Below are 25,703 nucleotides of genomic sequence, written 5' to 3'. Positions count from 1 at the left end.
TACCGGTTATTAGCCACACGGTGGCAGCAAAGCACGATCTTTTAATGTCTGCGGCGCCGGACTGCAGGTGCATCATATCTGTCACTGTCAAGCACGACGCAGCAGCACTAATTCATGTGAAGTTTGACCAGTTCCGTCACAGTTTTTATCAGGACTCTAAACACCTTCACATTTACCATAAAAATACTTTAGTTTACATGTTTTTTGGGGGGTTTCCGCCATCCTCAAATGCTTACATTGTTTCCTATATGCACTTTCAATATTTTCCCCTCAAATATGCCATTAATCGAAGTGACATTTTCTGAGACATCCCTGATGACGTGCTCCAAGAGCTTCAAATCAGGGGCACTGCAGTGAGTGTGACCCGCTTTCAAGATGCAGTGATGAGGAGAAGAAGAAGGGGGCACCTCATGATCAGTGCAGAGAGAGAGAGAGAGAGAGGGAGAGAGAGAGAGAGACTCAGTCCCAGTGTTTTCACAGCAGAAGCTGGAGTCCAGTCTGGCTGCTACAGAAGAGACACAGACCCGCTATGTCCCGAAATGCCTGCTGCAGGTAGGTAAAGTCATGCCAGTGATTAGGCGTGGTGCTTTGCAGACACACAGACTTAAAACGGGAGCGTTTTCCTAAACCTGCTCGAGTATTCAGTCAGATCTGTCAATTAAGCTTCACCCTTTAATTGGGATGCATTTGCATGTAGGTGACGATGTTGGAAAATGTGTCCTATAAATGACACCGGTTGTGGAGCTGGAGTCAGCTGGCAGACCGTAAAAAAAATAGGATTCAGACACTTCGCAGTCTTCTGTGGGATTATCTTGAGGGGTAAAAGTTGAATAAACAGTCGCAGGATGAAATTGATCTTCTTGGAGAAACAGAATCAGCCGAGAGATCCACAAAAACAGCAGAGGCAGCTGTCCATGGTGCTGAAACCCAAAAGGTTTATCTATCATATACAAACAACTTTTTATCCCAAAGATTCCCAAGAGAAAAAAATCCAAAGATTCAAAATTTAGTGTCTGTGAAGCCTTGTTAGGCTTGATCACTGCTGATATTAATTGTTTTAATTACATCCTGTAGGTCTTTAGTCACTTTACAGCAAGATCACTGCTATATTTTTGCTTTTTTGCATGTTTTATGTATTGTGAGTCGATTTGCACACTGTTTTTGCATGTCATGTGATAGAAAAGATAGGAGCTATTCTATGTTTTTAACATTTAAGTGAGTTATGATGTGATTGATTCAATGAAACAACAGTTACATAGGTAAAAAAAGAAAAAAGGAATGCTGCACATGTGATAAACAGGGATTAATGCTCCATGTCTCCCATACAGAGTGACAACAGAGAAGGAGAAGCAGCTGAGTTAACTGCCATTTCACCCAAAAGAGGATTGATGGACCTCCATTATGGCCAAGTGGACATGATTCTACATTCAGCACCTGTGGCACAATGTCGAATATGATCTATCTGACTGCAATAAGCGTTTTGTACTTGCCTGTTTTACTGTTTGAGGCTTTCGTTTTGTCCAAAGGCAAGTATGAGAGGTCAGTTGTGCCGAGCTCTGCCTCTCGCCTGGTGGCCAGGATGGACGGGGATATTATAATCGGGGCCCTCTTCTCTGTTCACCACCAGCCTTCGGCTGAGAAGGTGGCAGATAGGAAATGCGGGGAGATCCGCGAGCAGTACGGCATCCAAAGAGTGGAGGCCATGTTCTACACTTTGGATCAGATTAACTCGGACCCAAACCTGTTACCCAACATCACCCTGGGCTGTGAGATCAGGGACTCCTGCTGGCATTCCTCTGTGGCTCTGGAGCAGAGCATCGAGTTCATACGAGACTCTCTCATTTCCATCCGGGATGACATGGACGGCGCCAGGTGGTGCATCGAAGGGGTACCTTCCAGTCAGCCGCCACCAACCAAGAAGCCCATCGCAGGGGTCATCGGGCCTGGCTCAAGCTCAGTTGCGATTCAAGTCCAAAACCTTCTGCAGCTGTTCAACATCCCACAGATTGCCTACTCTGCAACCAGTATTGACCTTAGTGACAAGACGTTATTCAAGTACTTCCTCAGAGTTGTGCCTTCAGACACTCTTCAAGCCAGGGCGCTTTTGGACATTGTCAAACGATACAACTGGACCTATGTGTCTGCAGTGCACACAGAGGGTAAGACACCTTTCCCTTAATAAATTAACAGCCCTCTCTTCTTTGCACGACAGGAGCAGGAGGGTGAACAGGAAATTATAGACAAGAAGACACCGGAAAGAAGGTCCACATTGTGGCACAGATACACAGAGGCTGTTAGCCATCTCTTAGCACTATCTGATTGAATCAATGTTGTTGTATTCTGCTGCAGTATTGTAACTGATGTTTATCTTGTGCATTATGTAGACTGCTGTTCTAACAGCATGTGGCTGCAGACAGTATTGTGTTTTGTAAAACCTATTCACATGATATGAATATAAATAGAGGGTTAGTTGAGAGGAGGAAAGAGGAAATCGTGTTCTCCACACTGACGCAAACTGAGAAACTCTTTTGTGAGGTCTGGTATTCCATTCTGTCCATTTTATGCATCAATACCATGAAGACACACATTACTTACTAATTTATACACTAAATACCTTCCTACATACATTCTTTTCTTTTTTCCTTTTCCTTAAATCTGTCTCAGTTTAGTAAGAATTCTTTGTCTGTTTCTCCTGCAGGTATTAGCAGCTGTTGCAACCAGCGTTTGACCTGCATAAAAAGCTCTTGTTCTATTTTGTATTTAATTATCACTGCAGGCTTATACTGCAGCTTTGCCATAAAAGATCATTTTCCCCACAAATCCATCAGTCTGTTATACAAAAACCATCCTTTTGCATTACATTTCAGTGCATGGTAACAAATAACAGGTAACAGATGATATACTGACATCTGCATTTCTTTTATAAGCATATAAATTACGATTCAAAAGTAATTAAGATTCCACCCACACCATGAGAAAGAGTAAAATGTGATATGCATACCTGAAATACCCGTAAAGCAAGTGTTGCAAATCTTTCATCTGTTTCTTACTGAGGGGGTGTGAGGTTGTGATAAGCTGATAAAAATCCAATCAAATCCTGGCAAACTTTCTTTGTTTACTGCAATAATATAAATAGGTGCTGTAGGTATTGGATTAATATTAAAGAAGCAGATAGATGTTAATCTAAATACTAAAGCTTTGACTAAAGACTTTGTTGTTGGGTTTATCAGTGATCCTGTAGTCTGTACTGCAGCTGAATGGCTGTCTGGACAGGCAACCTAAAACTGACAAGTGCTCCCCTCGTCCTCAGATACCGCTGTCGAGGTCACCTTAACCCTGTTTGCTCCAGTTGTGCCGCTCTTGATTCCATAAAAAGACGTCTTGAGACGTAATGGGACACTTAAATACAGAAGGAAGAGGCATGTGCGCTCAGCAAACCTTCCCTGAAGAATTTCAGTTTAAAAAAAGATCATTCGACATTTAAACGATCTGGAATATTGAATGTAGAAAACTTGAAAACCCACTGATTCTTTTTTTTTCCTGTGAATGAAGCTAACAGTTCCTCTTGTCTCTTTCAGGTAACTATGGGGAGAGTGGGATGGAGGTGTTCAAAGAGCTCGCCTCGCAGGAAGGCCTCTGCCTTTCCCATTCTGACAAGATCTACAGCAACGCTGGGGAGAAGCACTTCGACAGGCTGCTGCGGAAGCTGCGTGAGCGTCTGCCTAAAGCCAGAGTTGTTGTTTGCTTCTGTGAAGGCATGACAGTCCGAGGGCTGCTCATGGCCATGAGACGGCTCGGGGTAGCCGGAGAGTTCCTCCTAATTGGCAGGTTTGTTAGAGAATGTTTTCCCACGGGGCTTTCAGCTTTGTCTGTCATGTTTTTTTGGGAGGGTTGAAAAGTACACAAGTTTTCAAACAAGATTTTTTTTTCTCCTAGAATGATGAAAATAACTTTTTCTCTCAGTGGGGTTTCTTTACAGTGAGTTTGTGAAACTTATGAAATGTAAAGTTTGATCAAAAACAGAAAAAAAGGCTCGAAATTAGTCAGATTTGTCAGCTGTTTGTGCTACATTAATTGAGTACATTTGTGATGATAATGAAGGTAATCCTAGTACAAAACAGTTGCACTGTAAGATCCATTTAGTTGCAGTTCTGGAGCTTTCGATCATATCACACAATCTTAGTAGATGGAGTTTGCCTATTTGTTATGAGAATTTTAGTTGTTCAAATTTAAAATTTTCTGAGCACTTTAAGGACTTTTTGTCCATGTTGTCTTAAAGGTTGAGACTTAAAATTTATATTTGACCTTGAAAAGAACAATTGACAATGTAGTTTCACCACAGGGTCCATTTAGTAGCTTTTCTGGAGCTTTAGATCATATCACATGATCTTAGTAGATGGAGCTTGCCCAGTTGTTAAAGGGACTGTCGATGTTCAAATTTTTATTTTTTGTTTAACCATTTTTTGTCCATGTTGGCCTTAAAGTTGAAACTGAAAATTCATACCTGACCTTGAAAACAGCATTTGACAAAACAATCTCAATGCAAGGTCCATTTAGTAGCAGTTCTGGAGCTTTAGATCATAATACATGATCTTAGTAGATGGAGTTTGCCCAGCTCTTATGGGAATTGTACACGTTAAAATGTTCATTTTTCTGAGCAATTTAAGCACTTTTTGTATAACTTTTTGTTTTCTCATATTCATTATTTTCCAGAAGTATTGCATTTTTATTGCAATTCTGTGAGCAAAATACAGATATTGAATTCCATGTTACAGCATTCAGCTGCACACAGGATGGTATACACAAAGTTCATATGGAACCGAAATACTCTTTTTTCCTACTGGGAGTAGAGTTCCTCTGAAAGCAGAAGATGCTTTGAGTCAGCTCAGTAATGAATAATGCATCCATGCAGCGAGCTCTCCCTCTCCCTGTCAGATCACAGGCAGGATGGGCTAATATGGGACAGCACCTCCAGCATAAGCTGGGGAGTGTGGTGTAGTGAACATCAAAGCTCATATCAGCACTTACACCAGACATTCCATCTTTGTGGAGTCTCAGCTCACCTCAAGTCCTGTTAGGAATAGTTGCAGCACCTGAAACGAGGCTACGATAAAAAGCTCGCTATGGTTAATTTACTGAGAGTGGTTCATTAACGTGTGGCTGTGTTATTCACAAAGGCAGATGAGAAGTAGAGTCGGAACCCCGTCCTCCAAACCAAATGATGAAACGCATGTATGAAAAAATGGAGCGTTTTATAGCCTAAACTCGCTCTCACCCCTTCCACTTGAATTTGCACTGCTGCTAAAGTCTCCACGGATGATAAGGAGGGCGTGAGTTTAGAGTAGAGTAGAGGGAGTGTGTGTGTGTGGTTTTTTTTCTGGGTCAAGGAGACTACTGAAAAAGGAAAATGTTTTTTAGAGCAATGCAGCAAACGAACACATGCAGGTCCGTGCAATGGGCCAATCGAAATGCCTGAGGTGCTGGTCATCAGCCATCCATCCTCTGCTGTGTGGAGGATGAAAGAAATGGCTGTTCTCACACCGCAGATCCCACACATCACAAACAACAAAGAACTCATTTGATCAAATCTCAAGTGAATCTCGCATTACTTTGGAGATGAAAAAAGAATAAATCAGGTTTTTTAGCCTGTGCTTGACAAACATTTATCCTCAATTCTGACTTCAAATGTCTTTCCCCTGGATGAATTATTTCATAAAATCATAATTCAGATTTACATAACTACACTGCACTATACAACATCAATAACGCCCCCTTCTCCCAAATTAAATACTCCAAAAATATGGGATATAAATGTGTACAGTGCGTTTTGTGTGCTGACGTCAGAGCTGTAGGTTTTTGGCTCACCCAGTGTTGGACTGGGGGGAGTGTGATGCTGAGAAGCAGATGGCCAGGTACTGTTGATACTGTCACACTGGACAACCATTGTCAGTTCATTCTTGAAGTTCAAGCCAAACGTGCTGTTGGCTTGGCTTTTAGCCTTCTCAAACCAAATGTGATGAGAAGGCTGGTACTGATAATTTTGTCCTGTTAATGAACGGTAGTTTGTGCAGTATTCAGTATCTTTAAATCATTCTGATTTCTATCGTTTTGCCCCAGCTTTATTGTTCTCTTCACAGGGTCGAAAGCTTTTAAGGCTGCATTTTTACCAATATTTTAACACTTAAACCCTCTACTGACTGTGGAGGGTTTCAGTAGTTAGTTAATGAGGTGATACTTACTACAGCTGCTCAACAGAAAGATGGTGAGACAAGTATGCCTTTAAAACACAAAATTATGCAAAATAGAAAATGATTTATACACAAGACTCTACAGCCATGCTAGCTATTCTGTGAGACTGTACTTATGAACAGCGATGCTTTGAAACAAATGCTAAAGTTAACATGCTCACAGTGACAATGCTAACATGCTGGTGTTTAGCAGGTATAATGTTTACCATGTTCACGATTTTACTTTAGCATGCTAGCATGAGGTTGATGGGGAATGTCAATAGTTTTGCAGGTGTTTGGTCATAAACAAAAGTATGGACAAATTAAAACCTGAGGGTGGAGCTAGATGAAAAGTTAGGGATCACCAAACATTATTCAAATTCATCTTTTGATAACCATGATTGTCTCGATCAAATTACATGGCAATCAATCCGACAGTTGATGAGACATTTTACTCAAAACTACAAATGTGAACCTTGTGGTATTAGAGGAAACATCAGGGGATCACCAAAGTGTTGTAACCCGGCTCCTAGACCATGACAAATACATGAATAGACACAACAGATGGCGGTAAAATTAAAGGTATTCACTATAATAAAGTAAACAACTGAAGATTATTACTACAAATATGGAGTGTATCAGTCAGTAACATCAGGGCAGTGGGGTGTAAGGTGTTGTTAAGCAAAAACAAAACTAAAGTCAAACAAAAAGCACAAAGAGAGAGAGCACAAACATCGCTGGTAGTTGACCTTTTTATCCTCTGGGAGCATTAAGCCCAGGTGCTCAGAATCTGGTTGGCAGGGGCTGTCACGAAAGTCATAAGGATTCATCCTCTGGGGACCACGTATTTACTGGTGATTCATAAAATAGTTGTTGAGGTAATTCAGTCTGGACCGGAGTGGTCATTGCCATCCCATGCATGCCGCTAGCATGGCTAAAGAAGACAATGAACATGACAACTCACCAAAATCACTTTGAGAAAATTTATAGTGTGGGAAGAAAATAAAATCTGATTGCAGGTTTTACAGCGTGTTTTTGTGTTGCTGTTGTCAGGCTCACGTTGGGTTAAATTGTCAATCAGCAAAAATATATATTAGTATAACCGAACTGTCTTCTAAAGGTGTTTTGTGCCGATTTGTTTTAATTGTCACAGCTTATGAAAACATGAAAATCTTTTTAAAATTTGGTTGCTCCCACGTAGGAAAAAAATGTTTGTAATGTTTTATTAATGTGTAGTTGCATTCTAGGGAGCTGTTTTCAATGCCAAATCATCCTTGGAACGATGCTATTTCAGGCCGCTCCATATCCGTTTTTCTCCCTCCTCGCTTTCTCACTCGTGCAAGTACAGTATCACATGTAAATATCACAGATTTAATCCCACACTGCATAATGCTGCTTTAAAAATACTCAAGCTGCATTTGCAACTCAAATGAAGGCAGCTTGTTTTTTTTGTTTTTTTTTATGGATTATGATTCAAATTCAAATGTCAAACAAAAGCTTTTTGTCTCACCCACCTGATCTTTTTATGAGAGGGTTAAATGTAGAATTGATTTTCAAATGGCCAAGCTTATAAACTATAAATACGAATTGTGACCAGCAAAGATACAAAATCACGTTTGAGAGTCTGAGTCTATGCGGAGGTTTGGAGCTCGTTTCTTTTTCCAGGGCAGATTGTACTGCTACAGCACTAATCTGTGAATTCTCACTGGACTTGCGATTGTGTCTGTGGACTTTTTTTTTTTTTTTTTTTTTTTTTCTTTCTGCAAGTACATTGAGCACTCCACGCCCCTCAGCGGGAAGGCTGAAAGGGAAACAAAGTCAGGGAAACAAAAGGGAGAAGGGTTTTGCTGCAGGATTCAGTCTGTGGCTGGTTTGCATGTGGCTTCAAACACGACACCATCTCAGGCTTTTGGAGCTATAATAGAATCATAACAACAACAATTTAACATTTTTCTTTTGCCAGACACTGACTATTCTTTTATTATGCGTTATAAAATTCAGAAAATTGGTCAGCAGCAAAAAGATTTCATTTTATTTGACTTCAAATAGCTGTTAGGGTTTAGATCTGAGCATAAATCTTGAATCTTGTTCTTTTCTATCTATTTGACTGCTTTTGAAAAGGCTTGTTAAAACCCAAATCTGACAGCCTTCTTAGTCCACATGTGAGCATGTAATCCTGCGTAACACCAGTTTGTGGCTTTAGTTAAGCACCTGGTTTTCTGGTGAACTTTCTTAAAAACCCAGAGGGTCATTTAAGAACACCTCATTTCTGAAGGTATTTCCAGAATCCTCAAAAACTCTTACAACCATCAGGATGGAAAAACATTATGTCCACTGAGCAATAAAAAAAATTATTAACCCTGTTTCCAAGTTGCAACTCTTGGTTCCTGTATAAGTAGTCGGAAATTACATATGTCAAATATTAAATCATTGTTTTTGCATGAAAATACAGTATATAATAATAGAAAGGTAACACCGTAATAGAGAATTAACAGATGGTAAATGTAAAAAATTTGATTGATGTCATACAAATTGAGGTCATTTAGGGCTGCCAAATATTTGAATTAGAAAAACAAAACCACAATTTGAGAAACAGGTTAGAAATGTTTGTTTTTGTGCAGCTGAAGGAATATTTCTTTCATCTAGATCAAGAGCCCTTGAGGATTTTAGAAAGTGTTAAATGACCTTCTGGGTTTCTTAAAGGTCGTCTGGTATATATATATATATATATATATATATATATATATATATATGTTTTCAGAAGAATATATGTTTAGCTCTGTGATTCAAATGTAATGTTAAAACAGGAAAGGCACAAACTGAGGCCAGTTCTGGTAATGATAATTGTAGTGTGTTCCTCTCCGCAGTGACGGCTGGGCAGACCGTGTTGAGGTGGTAGAGGGATACGAGCAGGAGGCTGTGGGCGGCATCACCGTGAAGCTGCAGTCTGAAGAGGTCTCCTCCTTCGACGACTACTTCCTGAAGCTCAGACTCAACACCAACACTCGCAATCCGTGGTTCCCCGAGTTCTGGCAGTACCGGTTTCAGTGCCGCCTTCCCGGACACCCACAAGAGAACTTGAATTATGCGAGAAACTGCTCAGGTAGATAAACAACTCATAAGGCTGCGATTATGATGTGTCCTGCAGTTTTTTTTTCTGGTTTACACTGTACGCCAGCGTGCACATCAGCTTGTGTTTCTCCACAGCTCTGATGTGTTCAATGCCCAGAGGATGATGCCGAAAGGCCCCGTAAACTGGAACACATTCTTTAATTATGAATAAGACTGCCAGAGGGTAGAATTCTCTCTAAGTCAATCCAATAACACATATTTTTTCATATTGTTCATTTCCGTGACACTTGGCTTTACAGAGGATGATGATCTAGGTAAATTAAATCCTTTTCATTTACAAAGGAACAAAGTAAATGCATTATCTTAAGTTCTTGGTTTCTAGAAACAATGCTCAGCAAGCATGTTTCCCAAAACATATTTTCACATACTGCTCATACATATTTATTTAAATATATTTATATATTTACGTTGTCAGTCTTAAATTATGAAGTTGATGAGGTTATGGCTACTATTCCCTCAACTTCCTGCATTACAAGAAATAGTTAACATTTATCTGAATAAAATGTATTGATAAACGTAAATATAAAATGATGCATGCAGCAAAAATCAAAACCATTTTTATACGTTTCAGTTGACAGCTCTCAGGATTCTTCAAGTGAATTTGTTTTTGCTGTTGCAATTTCCCCTCCTGCAATTATTTTAATCTTATTTCCTTTGCAGTGTTTGTAAGAATAGAGCCTCTATTTCTTTGTTATGCTCATACCTCATTCATTCCTACAAAAACACCATATTTTATATGCAGTTATTATTAGTATTTCTTTCTATTTCATAAGTGGAGATAGTTATTGTTTGCTGTCGTGTCACTTCTATTGTTTTTTTATTATTATTTTTTATTTTTATTTTTTGTGTAGAACTCCAAGACGGTGAGTGAATTCCTCTGAATGGAACCATAATGCTCCTCACTTTTGGCAATATACATAGAGGTTGACTGATATTAAGTTATCACATGTGGGGATAATTCAAGTGGTCCATTGATGTTCTTTATAACATGAAATTTTCATGAAATTAATCTCAGTTGACCTCTAATATATGAAGCTATTGGGATGTTTTTATTTGTTTTTTGTGTAATACTGAAGTGAGAGCCCAACAATTTGATCTTATCTGCTCTCACACCCTTTCTGGCCTTAAGACAGTCATATAAAACAGCCCAATAACATCTGAATGAGTTGGCAACTGGCTGATCTGGCTTAAGTTGCATGTAGCCACAGAAATAGTGAAGCCACATTGCAATAGATAACACATTTTTAGAATCATTTTTATTAATTTTGCTGTATAGTTTTATGCATATTTTGGTCAGAGAGGGTTCAGTTGTCATGCAGCCGACTAATCCCAACGTGCAGCAGTAGGACCTCTGCTTGCATGCTGACATGCTGACATCATTGCATCACGACTGAAGCTACACAGCTCAGTGAGTGAGTGAGGTGAGCGTCAGCGCCAAGGAGCTGTTAAACTAGGTCATCACCAGCAGTTGCCGTCGGATGCTCACCCAGCTGCTACCCGACTGAATTTACTGTTTATGTGTTTGTTTGCGCTGGCAGTCATTATCCCAGCAGTCCTTTTTAATGATCATTACTTGATTTAACACAACTGGGAAAAAAAAAAACTCACCAGCAGTGGATGATGCTCGTAAAGCTTGTCAGCCCCGTATGTCATAAAGTTTGATGTTGTTTGGTGCGGTGGGTGAAACCAGTCTTACACACAGTTCAGGAAAAAACGGATGTATGTAACAACTGACAGTGTGACAGACAAACTTCATCACTAGAAAGCACTTACATGGTAAATATAGAGCAAGGCTGTAGATCCTTTTCAGTCTATTTCAATGAATAATAAAATTGTTTAGATTTTTAAAAATGTGGATCTGGATCTACATCAAAATACACATTCTGATAGATAATTAGGTAACACTGTACTTTAACTCTTCCTACATGTATTTATCATTCATAATCCGTATATAAACTGTTAATAAATGGTTTATAACAAACTATAATGTACTTATAAGCAGATATAAGTGGGCTTCTGTGGGTATCCATAAGTGGATGCTGGTGTATAAACAGATAATGAATAACAATACAGTTAAACACAGTTGTAATAATATAAAATATTATGTCTTCATATGAGAAATTATAATTATTGACAACTACTGTACAAAAATAAACACTTAAAATATCCTTATCTGCTTATAACCACATCTTAGTGTGTTATAAAGCATTACCAACAATTATATCAACATGTATTTGATGTTTTTTCATTCAGATAAGTGCAGTAGTTCATGAGAAAATAGGGAAAGTGTTCAAAACTCCATATTTTGTAGTAGAAATTCTTAAAATATTCCTTCAAAAGCACCTAAAACTTACAATCTGTTATTGGGTCATGGTTAAACTTTCTACCAAACATCAGTTAAATGTGTGATAGAGGATATCCTAACTAACAAACAGCCTGACTATTTTTATCTCTTTGGAAGTGGTAACAACTTGTAAAGATAATTAAGTGTCTATTAAAATATTTGGAAAATGTAACAATCAGATTTTCTGGCAAACATACAGTAAATAACTATTTAATTATAACATTAACTATCAATAAGTAGTGTACAATGACATATTTGTAACTATTAGTGTAACAATAACATAATGCTTCATAATGCAAACGCTGGAGTTTTATTTGATTATATTCTGGGTTCATATTACAATATCACTGCATTATCATTAAAATACAATAAAACCTTTAGAAAGTCATAACTGCCACTTAATGTTATACTATATTTTTTCTCTTCCAGGGGAAAATTCTGTAAGATTTTAACAAACTGTGTCACTTCCCATCAGTTATTACATTATCAGCTACATTACACTCCACTTCCTTTGCATAAAATATTAAACAGGGATTTTGGAACAGATTCAGGTAACAGATGACAGATGGTGAAGGGAGAGACAGCAGTGTATCATTTTAAGTGTATAATTTCCAGTCATATTCACAATGATAGACTGGTAAAGAATTCCTTCACATTACCATAGTCAATATGCAAGCTTCTATACCAGTTAAATCCTTTCGTTAAACACCCAGACTTTTCTCTAAATGTACAATCATAGTGAGAGCTGTGTTGCCTTTGGAATTGCAGTGATGATTTTAGGGGCTCACATATGGAGGAAATGTACAAATATTAGTGCAGGATTATTTTTGTTGGGGGTAAAAAATGATTTAGATAGCTGATCCCTTGCTACCAATCACTGAGTTTACAAAAGCTATGTGTTCACCGAGGGATGGTTTGAAAAAAAGGTGTCATCTTCAACTCGAGGAATCGCCAAATATACACACTTGTTCCCCTGTTTTACCAGTGTGAAACAAATGCATGGTGTCGCTCTTTGTAATAACACTAAACTGACATCTTACTTTAACACAGCAACTCAAAAAAAAACTAAAAAAAACTTGCATAGTCTGCTTCTAGCTTGCATTACACTGAACTGATAGGGTGTGTTTGATCATCGCACGCTGTTTGTATCAAAATATTAATCATTGTGTCTCATTCACTCATTTGTTTTCTGTCTAAAGGAAAAAACAATATGAACAGAAGACAGAATCAGAATAGTCGCTTTGTTTTCCTGCATGAGAAGACACATTTTCAGCGGCGCACTGTTTTAGACCAACTCTAATTGAATCCTGACTCATGAATGCAGAAATGGATAGTCTTGCCATGGTAACAAGTTTTCTTTGAAGCCATTTTCTGAGCCTTCCAGTTCTATTAAAGCAGTCTCCCACAGAGGCAAAGAGGCGTGTAGCTTGCTGCCTGTACTCAGAGAATAATTATAAAAAAAAAATGCATCTGTGAGCACCCTATCACTCCTTTGTAATATGTTACATCACGCTAGAGACACCTGTACTGTACACCTGAAATTTTAAATGATTTTTTACTGCATAACACATAACATGCTACCGCTTGCAGCAATGACGCACCTCCTGTAAGACTTTTCCTCCATAAGTTTCGTCCTGGAGATGAATCCTTACTATTACTCTCATGTGTGGGCAGGTTATGAAAGTCTGGAGGACAACTATGTTCAAGACAGCAAGATGGGATTCGTCATCAACGCCATTTACGCCATGGCCCACGGGCTGCATGACATGCACACTCACCTCTGCCCCGGCCATGTGGGGCTCTGTGACGCCATGAAGCCCGTTGATGGCAGCCATTTGCTGGACTTTCTTCTCAAGACGACCTTCGCAGGTGTTTCTGGGAAGGACATATGGTTCGATGAGAACGGGGACTCACCTGGGAGGTAAACACACTTACCTTACATGCTTTTTTTTGGGGTATGTTTAGTTTATAGTCGTTTTCACTGTAGCCACAGTAATTAAAGCAGCATTAGGTGGTCTATAACTGTTATATAGTGGGAGCAGCAGCCGCACAGATCAAACTTTATCTCCTCCTCACCAAGTGAAGCCGGCAATGAACAAAAACAAATTCACAGTTCACCATAGACAACTAAGCCAGTTTTGTAAAGCAGTTTTTATATAATACTTCGTTTTTGTAAAAGTTTATTTTTTAATCAAATCACCTACCCACCTATTTTTTTTTTTCTAATTACTTGCCTGATCTGAAATGCAATCAGAGTCATGCTGTGAGTCTTTTCAATTAAATAATAGAGCTCAGTGGATATATGCAGGTGGTCCCTAATACAAAAAAACTCAATCAAGTGATAAAGCAAAGAAAACATAACAAGAGCAGATTAGAAAAACACACAAAAAGTAATTACAATAGCAAAGGGGGTAAAGAAAAAAGAAAAAAAATAGGTTACTTGGCACTTTCACTTAGATGTTTTTTCATCTATGTTTTGAAGACATAGAACAAATTAAATGACTTTATATTTGATTTCAAACTGTTCCAGACAGAGAGACTTCTGTGTTTAATGGTATATTGATCACAAGAAATATGACAGTTTCTTTGAAGACCTGGTAGAAGATGTATGTATGCTTCAGGAAACAAGTGCACTAAACAGAACGAAATAAGTTTAAACCAATATGTTCCTTTTAGAAAATCTGTTTCTAACTAAAAACAATGTGCCAAATATTCTTTCAAGGGCAGGTGATGTTGAATTTGCATCTCAGGAGACACTGAGACTCCTCAGTGTGTACATAACACACAGGCTTAATTTAGAGAGCAATTAGGGCTTTCATTGTTAATGTCTGTTCACTATAAATATTGTTTTCAATTAGATGATTACAAAGGTTACATTCAGTCAGTCATATCAGGCGCATTTTAATGTCCAGAGCTGTAATGACAAAAACTGTCTGGCTGATTATATGATACAAACACTGAGAACACTTAAAGATGAACTCAAAGTAAAAAAAAAAGTGGCTATAGTCCAAATCATACATAGTAAAGTAGTAGTAATAGTAATAGTAATAGATAAAATATCTGTTTTGTTAATTGCACTTCTGAAAAATTTTCATCAGTTAGTTGTATCAACGTGGTTGAGGTGGCAGTGTCTTGAAATTCCAGTGAGGATTTTTTATTACAAACCAAAGAGTAAGTAAACTAAACGGTAGCAATATCAGCACCTGGAAAAGTAATCCCTAAATCATTAGTTTTGATTAAGAGCCTGACAGCCACTTACACTGATAAATTATACTTTTTTTGTGCTGAGTGGCGGTAAAATCCTTATTATCTTAAGAATTATTAAGAGTTGATTCAGTGATGGTCAAACCTTGTTTAGTTATAGCTTCCTCTCTAACTCATAGCTTTCTATCCACTATCAGGTATGAGATTATGAACTTCCAGCGTGTGGAGCCTGGTGTTTATGACTACATCAACATCGGCTCCTGGCATGAGGGCATTCTCAGTATCGACGATGACATGATGCAGATGAACCGCAGCAACATGGTCCGCTCTGTGTGCAGTGAGCCCTGCTCCAAAGGAGAGATCAAGGTTGGGGACATATCCTTTACTGCTGACAAATCCTTATCCTGCTCAGGACATATTTGAACGTCTGTATTGTAGCTTTGTAATTCAGTCTGTGCATTGCAATTACTGTACTGGCATGAAGTACTTAAATGTGAAACATTTGTACATATTAGGACTTCACAGTTATTGTTACTTTTGGGGTTTCCAGGTTGTGAAATATCACATAGGCTGGTGTTTATCCTTTCTACTTGGTAATAATGCGGTTATAAATATGGGAAATCCTTTAATAAATGCTCATTGATTCATTCAATAAAGAGTTTTAATCATCAAGCCTGCAGTTGTAAATATTGATATCCATTAATTAATGGATTTTGGTCTAACCAGTCCAACGGAGGTTGTTCCTTGTAATGGCTTATAACTGATCTGTAAAGCATTAGTAAACAATTAATTAACCATTAATCAAGCCTTTAGTTACCACCTATCATCCTTTCATAGACTGGAAAGTGGTACCAGTATTTCTATTAATATAATCTGTTAATATAACATATATGTCACCTACATTGCTTTTATATTTCTTTTTACAAAAGTAAAAATCTTGCCTAAAGGCACCTTGTAGTGAGACCTGATGCCACATTGTTATATCTTTACCCTTTTTATTTATTGCCCCTTTCCATCTTTAGTTATACTGTCCTACAAACAAATACTAAAATATTTACAGAGCTTGGCCTCCCCTTTTACGTGGACACAAACTGGTACTTAGAATGGAGATACTCGTTGGGGGGTATTTTTTACATTTTTCTATGTGTTATTTTTGTCGACCAGGTGATCAGGAAGGGAGAGGTGAGCTGCTGCTGGATCTGCACTGCCTGCAAAGACAATGAGTATGTCCAGGATGAGTTCACATGTAAGGCCTGTGAGCTGGGCTGGTGGCCTGATGAAGAACTAGAAGGTACGCTTATCCTCTTTTACTCTTCATTTAGCTATATGTCTCATTTCTCAACATTTTTTAAACTGCGCCAGTGCTGACAAATGACTCACTATAGCTGGTTTTCTTTTAAAAGAATAGTTCAATATTTTGGGAAATACAATTATTCCCATTCTAACCAAGATTTAGATGAGAACATCAATACTACTCTCATATTTGTAATTTCTCATATCGATGGCCAAAGCACAAAACCTCCTATCTGCAGAATTTCCTGATTGGCAGATTTCACTTTGGATGATGAGAACACGGAAGGCTGCTCATATTCAGTCTGTCTGCAAGATAATCCCGCCCTTCGATGTGACAGAAAAGTCACAAAACAAATCAAAAACACAACGCAGAGTCGCTGGGTGTGTAGAGGGGCTACAGCACGAGTGGGTTACACAATCACTGAACATTCATTTCCAGTGGACAAGGAAGCAAATACACTGAATTTAAGGAATTTCCCACTTAAGGAATTCTGACCCTGGTATAGTACAATGTAGTAACTATTACATTTACTACATCTTTTTACCTGAAAACAAACTTAATTTTATTTTTAATTTAATTTTAATCATTAACTTAATTTAGAGCATCATTTTGTAGAACCTCTTCCAACTTGCACCAAGTGCAAAAGCTCCTATCTGCACTTTGCGAGGCATTAATATCTAGTCGGTATTATTAACTCATAATATAATAATATAGTCCAAAAACAGTGTATTATGTACTGGGTATCCTTAACAAGTTTTAGTTTTCTCAAAAAGTGCATTTTTCAGATAGGAGGTTTTGCTATTCAGCCATCGATATTAGGCAACAGCTAGCTAGCTTAGCTTAGCCGGGAAACAAGAGGAAACAGTGAGCTTGGTTCTGTCTGAAGGTGAAAAAGTTGACCTACAAGCACCTCTGAAGCTCACTAATTTACATGTCATACCTGATTTGTTTTATCTGTACAAAACCATAGTGTAAAAATAATAATTTGTGGTTTTTTGCTGGGAGCAGTGACTCCCTGAGGGTGACAACAAACCTTCAGGGATCCTATGCAAAGCCACACGTTTATGTAATCTGATTAGAACATGAGATTTTGCTGTTCTGCAATTTTTAAATTTTAATTTAATGGATTTGGGTTACTTCAGTGGCCACAGGCTGAGTTCCTGTTGCATGACTGATGCATTCAGAGACAACAGGAGACTCTTTTGTCTTACTAGAGGCTTTGTAGAAAGTTAAGTTCCTTACAGTTTTTACCCCCCTACCTGTGCTCTGTACATTTTGTCCTGTTAAGATTTTTGCAGTGCCATTTTATAAACCTGTTCTGTCCTATTTTCATTGCTTTCCCATGACACCTGAGAACCATTCATCATGTTCACCATTTTATCCGACAGCAGCCCTACTTCACTTACCACTCTTCTGGCCCACTTTCAAAGGCCTTCTGTGCTGTTCAAAGACAAGACACTTTCTTAATAGGATCATCCTGCCTCCACGGTGTTTCTTTTTTTTTTACCATGAGACCTTTGGATACACAGAAACAAGAAAATGTGGAGTACAGGGCTGACATAAAAATTATTCTTGTGCACTTTTCCAGCCCTAACCCCCCTGCTATTATACAATTAATAGAGAGAATAACATCAATCAGATATTCAAAGTGTGTTCTCAACATGACGCAGATGATGAGATCTTATTTGGATCCATGAAAAACGCAGTGATTTACTTTGTCCTGCTGTATTGGCCTCCTCCTCCGCTGGCTGCAGCCCAACCTGGCTGCGGCTGACTAGAAAGGGGGTTTATTTATAGTTGAGCTAAAAACCTACTTTGAGAGTTACTGTATTTTTTCAAGCTGAGATGTATGTGATTAATTTTAAATGTGTCCATACTATAAAACTTTTCATTTTACTCTCATGCAAAAAATATTTTTTGTTTTCATTTTTTTAGATAACCAAGAATCTAACCACGAAGCTGACGTTGAAATTATAAATATGTCATACTTGCTTTCAGTATGTGGTGGCTTTGTATTTATTCTCATGTTTTTATACCTTTCAGGCTGTGAGCAAATCCCGCTGCGCTACCTGGAGTGGAGCAATCCAGAATCCATTATCCAGGTGGTTTTCTCCTGCGTGGGCATCTTGATCACATCGTTCGTTGCCTTCATCTTTGTCTTATACCGAGACACACCCGTGGTCAAATCCTCCAGCCGGGAGCTTTGCTACATCATCCTAGCAGGGATCTTTTTGGGCTATCTCTGCCCTTTCACCCTCATCGCCCGTCCCACCGTGGCCTCCTGCTACCTCCAGAGGCTGCTTGTCGGACTCTCGGCCGCCATGTGCTACTCCGCACTGGTGACCAAAACCAACCGCATTGCCCGCATCCTGGCAGGAAGCAAGAAGAAGATTTGCACCAGGAAACCAAGGTTCATGAGCGCATGGGCTCAGGTGGTCATCGCCTTCATCCTAATCAGTGTCCAGCTCTCATTAGAGGTTACTCTCATCATCATGGAGCCTCCTGAACCCATCAAATCCTACCCCAGCATCAGAGAAGTCTTCCTGATCTGCAACACCAGCAACGTCGGTGTTGTGGCCCCACTGGGCTACAACGGCTTGCTTATCATGAGCTGTACTTATTACGCTTTCAAGACCCGCAACGTCCCTGCGAATTTCAACGAAGCCAAATACATCGCCTTCACCATGTACACCACGTGTATAATCTGGCTGGCGTTTGTGCCAATCTACTTTGGGAGCAACTACAAGATCATCACTACGTCCTTCTCTGTGAGCCTCAGTGTGACTGTAGCCTTGGGCTGTATGTTCACACCAAAGATGTACATCATCCTTGCCAAACCAGAGCGAAATGTGCGCAGCGCATTCACCACCTCCGATGCTGTGCGTATGCACGTCGGCGACGGCAAAATCGCCTGCCGAAGCAACAGCCTGCTCAACATGTTCAAGAGGAAGAAGACCACTGGAAACGGCAGGTAGGTTCGTTAAGTGAGTCTGTGAGTCCTGCTCCTGAGGCACCTCAGGGATGCTGGTTTTACTGTAATTCCCTCTCAAAGGGAACCTGATGTCTTACTGTATTCACTTTTATAGGGACACCTGTTGTAAAGTGTGACGGATGTAGGTCAGTACTCAATTCACACAGCCATTTCAACCTTTAATCTGTTGGTAAAATTAAAACAAGCATCTCTGTGTGCTAAGGGATGGCAAGTGGGATCACAAATACAGACATACATTATTAGTGTTAAATTCTAAGATAGTGAAACATTCCACAGACAAATTTGACTTTTTTACATGAACCAGAAATGCTGTTTTTGTCTCTACTTTTCTGGGTTCCTGTGAAGTAACAGTCGTCTTTATTTTGTTCATAGTTCTAATGGAAAGTCTGTGTCATGGTCTGAACCAGGTGCAAGACATCCTCCAAAAGGGGATCACATGTGGCACAGACTGTCAGTGCATGTGAAGAGACAGGAAGCAGGTTCCAATCAGATGGCTGTCATCAAACCCTTAACTAATACCTACCAAAACACAGCCCTGGAATTCTCAGACCTCAGCACTAAGACCTTGTATAATGTGGCTGAGGAGGACGAGAGTGATCCTGTCAGATACAACCCCCCTGTCACTCCCATCATGATGGCCCACGGGCAAATGCCTGCCTGTGGGCTTTTAAAGGACGTGGGCGAGGAGGTGGAGCTCTATACCCATGAACATCGGCAGGATAACAGCATCATCTCCCAACGTGTCATTATGGACCAGCTACAGCAGGAGGTGGTGGTGGGCAAATTCAACTGTGACATCCCTGAGCTGAATGATATGATTAGCATGCCTGAGGCCGTGAGCGGCGGCATGCCCGTGTACCACCAAGCCCACCTCATCCAGCAGGACCCGGTCCTGCCTCTGCACCTCGACCCGTTCGATGAGGAGCCCACCTCCCCCTTAGAGGAGGAGGAGGAGGAGGAGATGGAGAATGAGCAGTTCGGCCTTCTCCATGGCTACATGTACAACAACGCTCAGATTCATGACGAGGAGGACGTGGTGGAGGTGAAATTAGCGGTGGAGGATTCTCTGGCTCTGATGCCTCCCTCCCCTTTCCGAGATTGTGCTTGTCCTCCAGTGAGCCCCTTCCCTAACTCGCCCGTGTCCGAGTCGATTTTGTGCACTCCTCCAAATGTGACATATGCCTCTGTCATCCTCAGAGACTACAAACAAAGCTCCTCAACTCTGTGAGTGCATACGCTATATATGAATTGTACAATATTTTCAAGTTTATAATGACTTGTGCTGTATATGACGAGTATATATGGAAAAAAGTCATTCTGTGGTCTAATAAATCATTTTTCACTCTATAACTTGATAGCTTTTACGTGATAAGAGTGAGCAATGAAGCACCACATTTTAAAATTATTTTAGATGTTGTCTACAATAGTGAAAGAATTTGCCTATTACAAACATATATTTCTACACTAATAAGCTTTTAGGATAAAATAGACTCAGTACTTACAGTATTGGACAAACAATTAAGGTTGTCTATGTATGTACATTTATGAATTAATGTCATATAAATAGATTTATTTGATCAATATAGCAGATGTAACAAGCAGATGAGTTTGTTCATTTTAAGCAGGGCAACTTAATGGTGAATATAGTTTGTATGTAAAGCAAAACAATTCAATTTGTCAACAGTATTTTTAAAAAAGATGTGTATTATGTTACACATGTATGTTTTGTCTTCTATCAGGCAAAGAAAGAGATGGGAAAGTTTAAAGCAATAATGAAACATTTTAAGAAATATGCTTATTAGTTTTCTTGCTGAGAGTTTAATGAGAAGATTAATGCCACTCATGTCTGTACTGTATATATACAGTTGGAGCGAAGTGATGGTTAGCTTAGTTTAGCATAAAGACTGGAAACAGGGGGAAACAGCTAGCCTTGCTCTCCCAAGCTAACAAATCACAACTTGTCATTTTAACACTTAAATTTTTGTATGGATTAAACAAACAAGACATAATGTGTTTATTTGTGAGCTTTACAGGTGTTGGGGCGTGAATTTTTGTCACCCGTGGACAGAGTCAGACCACCTGTTTCCCCCTGTTTCCAGTTTTTATGCTAAGCTAAGCTAACCGGCTGCTGGCTGTAGCTTCATATTCACTGATATGAGAATGGTATCTCATCTAATTCTTGGTAAGAAAGCAAAATAAAACATATTTCCCAAAATGTCAAACTATTCCTTTAAGCTGGGAGTGCAGAGTAAAAATCTTGTTTTAGGACATTTAAAAGGTGAAATGCCAACATGATGTCATGTTGGGAAAAAAACAATCGAACACTTATTCGTGAATTTTTGATAGATGCAGCACTGCCAGGCAAGTGCACTGACTGTATCACGAATGTAGCAGAGGACAAGTTTAAGTGCCACGTTTTCCTTACCATCAAGATTTTCTTTTTTTCTTTTGTATATCTGTGTCATTTCTATGGTCTTGAAATGCAAGTTAAACTAGCTTCAAATTTGTATCTTTTATAATTAGACATCTGATTTCATAATTGTATAGATTACTGTATGAGATAAATGACATGCATATGTTTTGTGAATGTATGAATTGTGTATCATTTTTTGGTATTCAGGTGTTATCTACAGTATATGCATTACAGTATTAGAATGAATTCATTAGCTGTGTATGCTTTATTGTGTACCAATCAGTTTCCTAAATATTAAGACTTTAACAACCTATCAAAACCGTATAATGTGATGAAGTGCTACTGTTACCGTTAGTAATAGTCTGAATAAGCTATTCGCAGTCAGATATATACAGTACAGTATAAATTAAGTCTGCCATTTTAAACAAATATTTACTGTAGAGCATTTGAAGGACACTTGTTTGATTGGAGTAAATTAAATATTTTTTATTCTTTTGTCTCCTGTTTTTCATGATGAAACATTAGGTGGCTCTCATGTCTTGGTCCACCTTACAGCAGTAATGATTTGAAATCAAAGGTCAAAGATTTACAGCTTTATTTTGAAGGTGAAACAGGGACACTGAAATAAAAAGTGATACTGGGAACAGTCACGAGGGTTGAGACACTATTATTTCAAACCTTTCCAAATTGTTTAAGGGATACTTCTTGCAGAACTGTATGTGAGGCCGACGTAGTTTTGCATTGGGTTAAGAAAAATACTACTTCACACAGTCTCTAATCGTATCAGCCTGTCCACAGCAGTATGGCAGGCAGTACAGTGACAGTGTGCACAGAGGAGCTGTTCAAAGTTTTAGTTATTGGGGATTTAGGTGTGGGGAAAAGCAGCATTATCTTGCGTTATGTTCATAAACGCTTTGATGAAACATACAAACTATCTATTGGAGTTGACTTTGCTCTGAAAACTATTGAATGGGATACCAAGACAGTGGTGAGACTGCAGCTTTGGGATATTTCAGGTGAGTGTCAAAATTATGGGTTTAACGTTGCAGTGGTAGAGTTTTCTTAAATCCAGGAGATTTGTGATGCACAAACAAATTTGTCCTGTGATGGAATTCTAACTCTTACAAATCGCGCTGTGATTTGAGGATAACTGTTGAATATTTTCACAGTCTGTTGGAGTGTTTTCAGTTCCTGGAAACCACAGCCCTTCACTAAATCTTTTCTCAGATCTAATTTTAATCCTAACCAGTGTCCATGGAAACATGCCATTTCATTTCAGAAAATTATTGTTCTTTGTCTCTCACTTGTTACATAATGTTCAGGCCACAGTCGGATTTAATATGATAATTCAAATCACACATGATAAATAAACAGTAGCATTACTTACTGTGTGTCTGGGCCAACTTAAAATTCAAATCCAAAAGCTGTAATCCTTTTTGCCAAATCACAGCAACTGTGAGAAATGAATTAATCTTCACCCTTGGATTCAGATTTGAGCACATGTTGTAGTGAAGCATATATTACACAGAATTTTTTCTCTCTTCCCTAAAGGCCATGAGAGGTTTAAGAAGATGTCCAAGAGCGTACTACAAAGGGGCAATGGGAGCGTTAGTGGTCTTTGACATTACAAACAGCTCCACTTTGGATGGTGCCTCACAGTGGAAGCAGGACCTAGATAGCAGAGTCTGTCTTGACAGCGGACATCCAGTCCCTGCTGTCCTGCTAGCCAACAAATGTGACATGACAGGGAGAGATGGAGACTTGGTGTCCTCCCTAGACAGCTTCTGTAATGACAAAGGCTTCCTGGGATGGTTTGAGACCTCTGCAAAGGTGTGTGTCTTGTTTCAGTAATTATAGGAGATGAGAATCTGCTTAAAGTAGCAGTTACAGAAATGCAAACATTTCTCAGAGGCATTTTTGGCTCAGTCAAGTCAATCCCCAGACCCACAGGTTCATGATATATCACTTTGCTAATTTGATTAATTGCAAATTTATTGCAACTAAGGCAAGTATTATTAATTGTTCAAATCTAACCTCTATGACTAAATTTTAGTTTGTGTTGTACTAACCTGGTGGATATTTCTAAATAAATGTATGTATGTTGTGCCCTTAGTTAAATACAGCCAGTAATGTAAGCCGACAGCAGACAGTATCAGAGCTAAAGACAAAATGTATACAAGTACAAAATAAACAACAAAAATACAGCACAGTAAGTAAATAAATTGAAAGGCATACTGTGTGTTTCATAACTTTATAAGCCTGCATCATGTATAAGATCTTTGTCATGTTTTCATCTTATTCTTCTTAATGATTTAAAGCAAGCCAATTTAACTTTCAAAGAGGAAATAGCACTTCTTCCTTTTACAAATGAAAAGTTTAATTCAAATGCAGTAAGATGCACTCTTGCTCTGTGTAATACATTTAGAGGTTTTTTCCTCTACAGCCTTATTTGGTCTGGTAAAACCAGAGGCTTATGATTAGCTAATGTTAGATAATGTCAGCAAGCTGTGGGTGGATGTCATTGTGTAACTGATATTACTGAGTGATGACTGTTATCTACCTGCCTGTGCTACTGTTGCACTACATTTTACCATTTACTGTTATCCCATAACTTTGCTATGCAAATAATACATAGTCTCGTTTTAAAATGTGTTCTCTCATAATATTAACCTCCTCTTATCCTTTTGCTTCGTTTAATTCAGCCAATGATTGATTGATTGATTGACTGATAATTATTAATGTATTTGTTTGCTTTTGACAGATTTTACTTCTATTTTGCATCCATAAAGCTCAGTTTTGCCTGCCACCCATGGGCCTTGTTGCTCACAATTAGAAGTTCACGAGGTGATATTTTATGTGTGAACTTTGCCAAACACTGCTGCTCTACAGTCTAGCTCATAAAACGTGTTCAAATATTAACACACAGGAACAACTTGCAGCCAAGGTTCACACACCGAGCCAGTCACTTAACCGAACAGATGCAAATACACAATGTTCTAAATCATATTCTCCCTCACCATTTATAGGACAATATAAATTTTGACGAGGCCGTTGCCCTCCTTGTCAAACAAATGATGCTGTGCAACACCAGCCCGTCCAATGAAGAGCACGACTGGGAAAGGATCAAAGTGAGCCAGGCTCCTGGGGAGAGTCAGAGCCAGACATCGTGCTGCTAGAGACCACGGCTGTGAGGCATCGAGCCAAACAGAGAGAACCACTGGTTAAACGCCCTAACGAGACCTGTTTTTGATATCAAGTCATGAATCTACAGCTACCGCACAGATGCTATTTCAGAAAACCACTGAACCTATGGGCTGGGACTTCATATTCACATTTCTGTCTTGCCAGTTTCTCAATAATGTGTGGACTGTGTGGGTTGCCTCATAAACACCTCTGTGGAGAAACGATTGAGCTCATTTCTAAGATAATCCACTAACACAGTCAGGCTAATAAACAGATCAGCGTGACACACATCCTGCTGGGAAAAGTCTGTGACACTCCCAATGCAACCAAGACTTGCTGGTGATTGCCTACTATTGACCTACTATAATGAGAGGCCGGAAACTGTAAAACAATCAAAACTGACATTTTCTCAAACCACAAAAAAAAAAGCAAGCGAGAGAGAGAAAAAAATCAAAATATTTTTGTATTTCAAGCCGTCAAATCATTAAATGAAAACCTATTCAGTCCCAGCTCTGAGTTTTACTTGTCTGTTATGCAACCCATGCATATAATTATCTGTTAATCACTTCACAGTGAGATGAGCTAAGACCCATGCATAAGCAACGCAGCTCAGCTTGATATGGCCAATAGCAGAGCAAAGCTATCAGCGTGACCTGATTTTTATGGAGGGAAGAAATATGTGAAAATGCACCACACTGCTACAAACACCGCCCAGAGAGGACTGTGTTACTGGGTGTGCTACACTAGAGGGAGCAGAGCACTTATACTGTATCTAGTCATTGATAGACAACAAATACTGAATATTATGATGCTTTTTTCTGTAAAAGGGAATCAACCACTTTATGACTGCATTTAAGGACTGATGCACTTACAAGTTCTGAAATTGTTGATGAAGAGTGAAACAGAGAAAGAGA

General features: G+C 39.0%; 2 protein-coding genes across 2 annotated transcripts; both read left to right on the top strand.

Moving 5' to 3' along the window:
• The first annotated feature begins 470 nt into the window (after positions 1-470).
• On the top strand, positions 471-21,081 carry grm1b (glutamate receptor, metabotropic 1b). Its single transcript, XM_042437096.1, has 9 exons — positions 471-552; positions 1,329-2,159; positions 3,579-3,828; positions 9,095-9,330; positions 13,378-13,624; positions 15,105-15,273; positions 16,072-16,198; positions 18,245-19,172; positions 19,566-21,081. The coding sequence occupies exons 2-9, from the start codon at positions 1,445-1,447 to the stop codon at positions 20,419-20,421; spliced, it is 3,528 nt and encodes a 1,175-aa protein (XP_042293030.1). The 5' UTR covers positions 471-552; positions 1,329-1,444; the 3' UTR covers positions 20,422-21,081.
• A 1,327-nt stretch (positions 21,082-22,408) lies between these two features.
• On the top strand, positions 22,409-25,193 carry rab32b (RAB32b, member RAS oncogene family). The gene is made up of 3 exons (XM_042437205.1): positions 22,409-22,641; positions 23,175-23,436; positions 24,633-25,193. The coding sequence occupies exons 1-3, from the start codon at positions 22,409-22,411 to the stop codon at positions 24,780-24,782; spliced, it is 645 nt and encodes a 214-aa protein (XP_042293139.1). The 3' UTR covers positions 24,783-25,193.
• The last annotated feature ends 510 nt before the right edge of the window (positions 25,194-25,703 follow it).

The sequence above is a fragment of the Thunnus maccoyii genome, chromosome 16 (assembly GCF_910596095.1).
Source record: "Thunnus maccoyii chromosome 16, fThuMac1.1, whole genome shotgun sequence".
Classification (NCBI taxonomy): domain Eukaryota; kingdom Metazoa; phylum Chordata; class Actinopteri; order Scombriformes; family Scombridae; genus Thunnus; species Thunnus maccoyii.
Note: the sequence above shows the minus strand (reverse complement) of the source record. Positions and strands in the feature narration are given on the sequence as shown.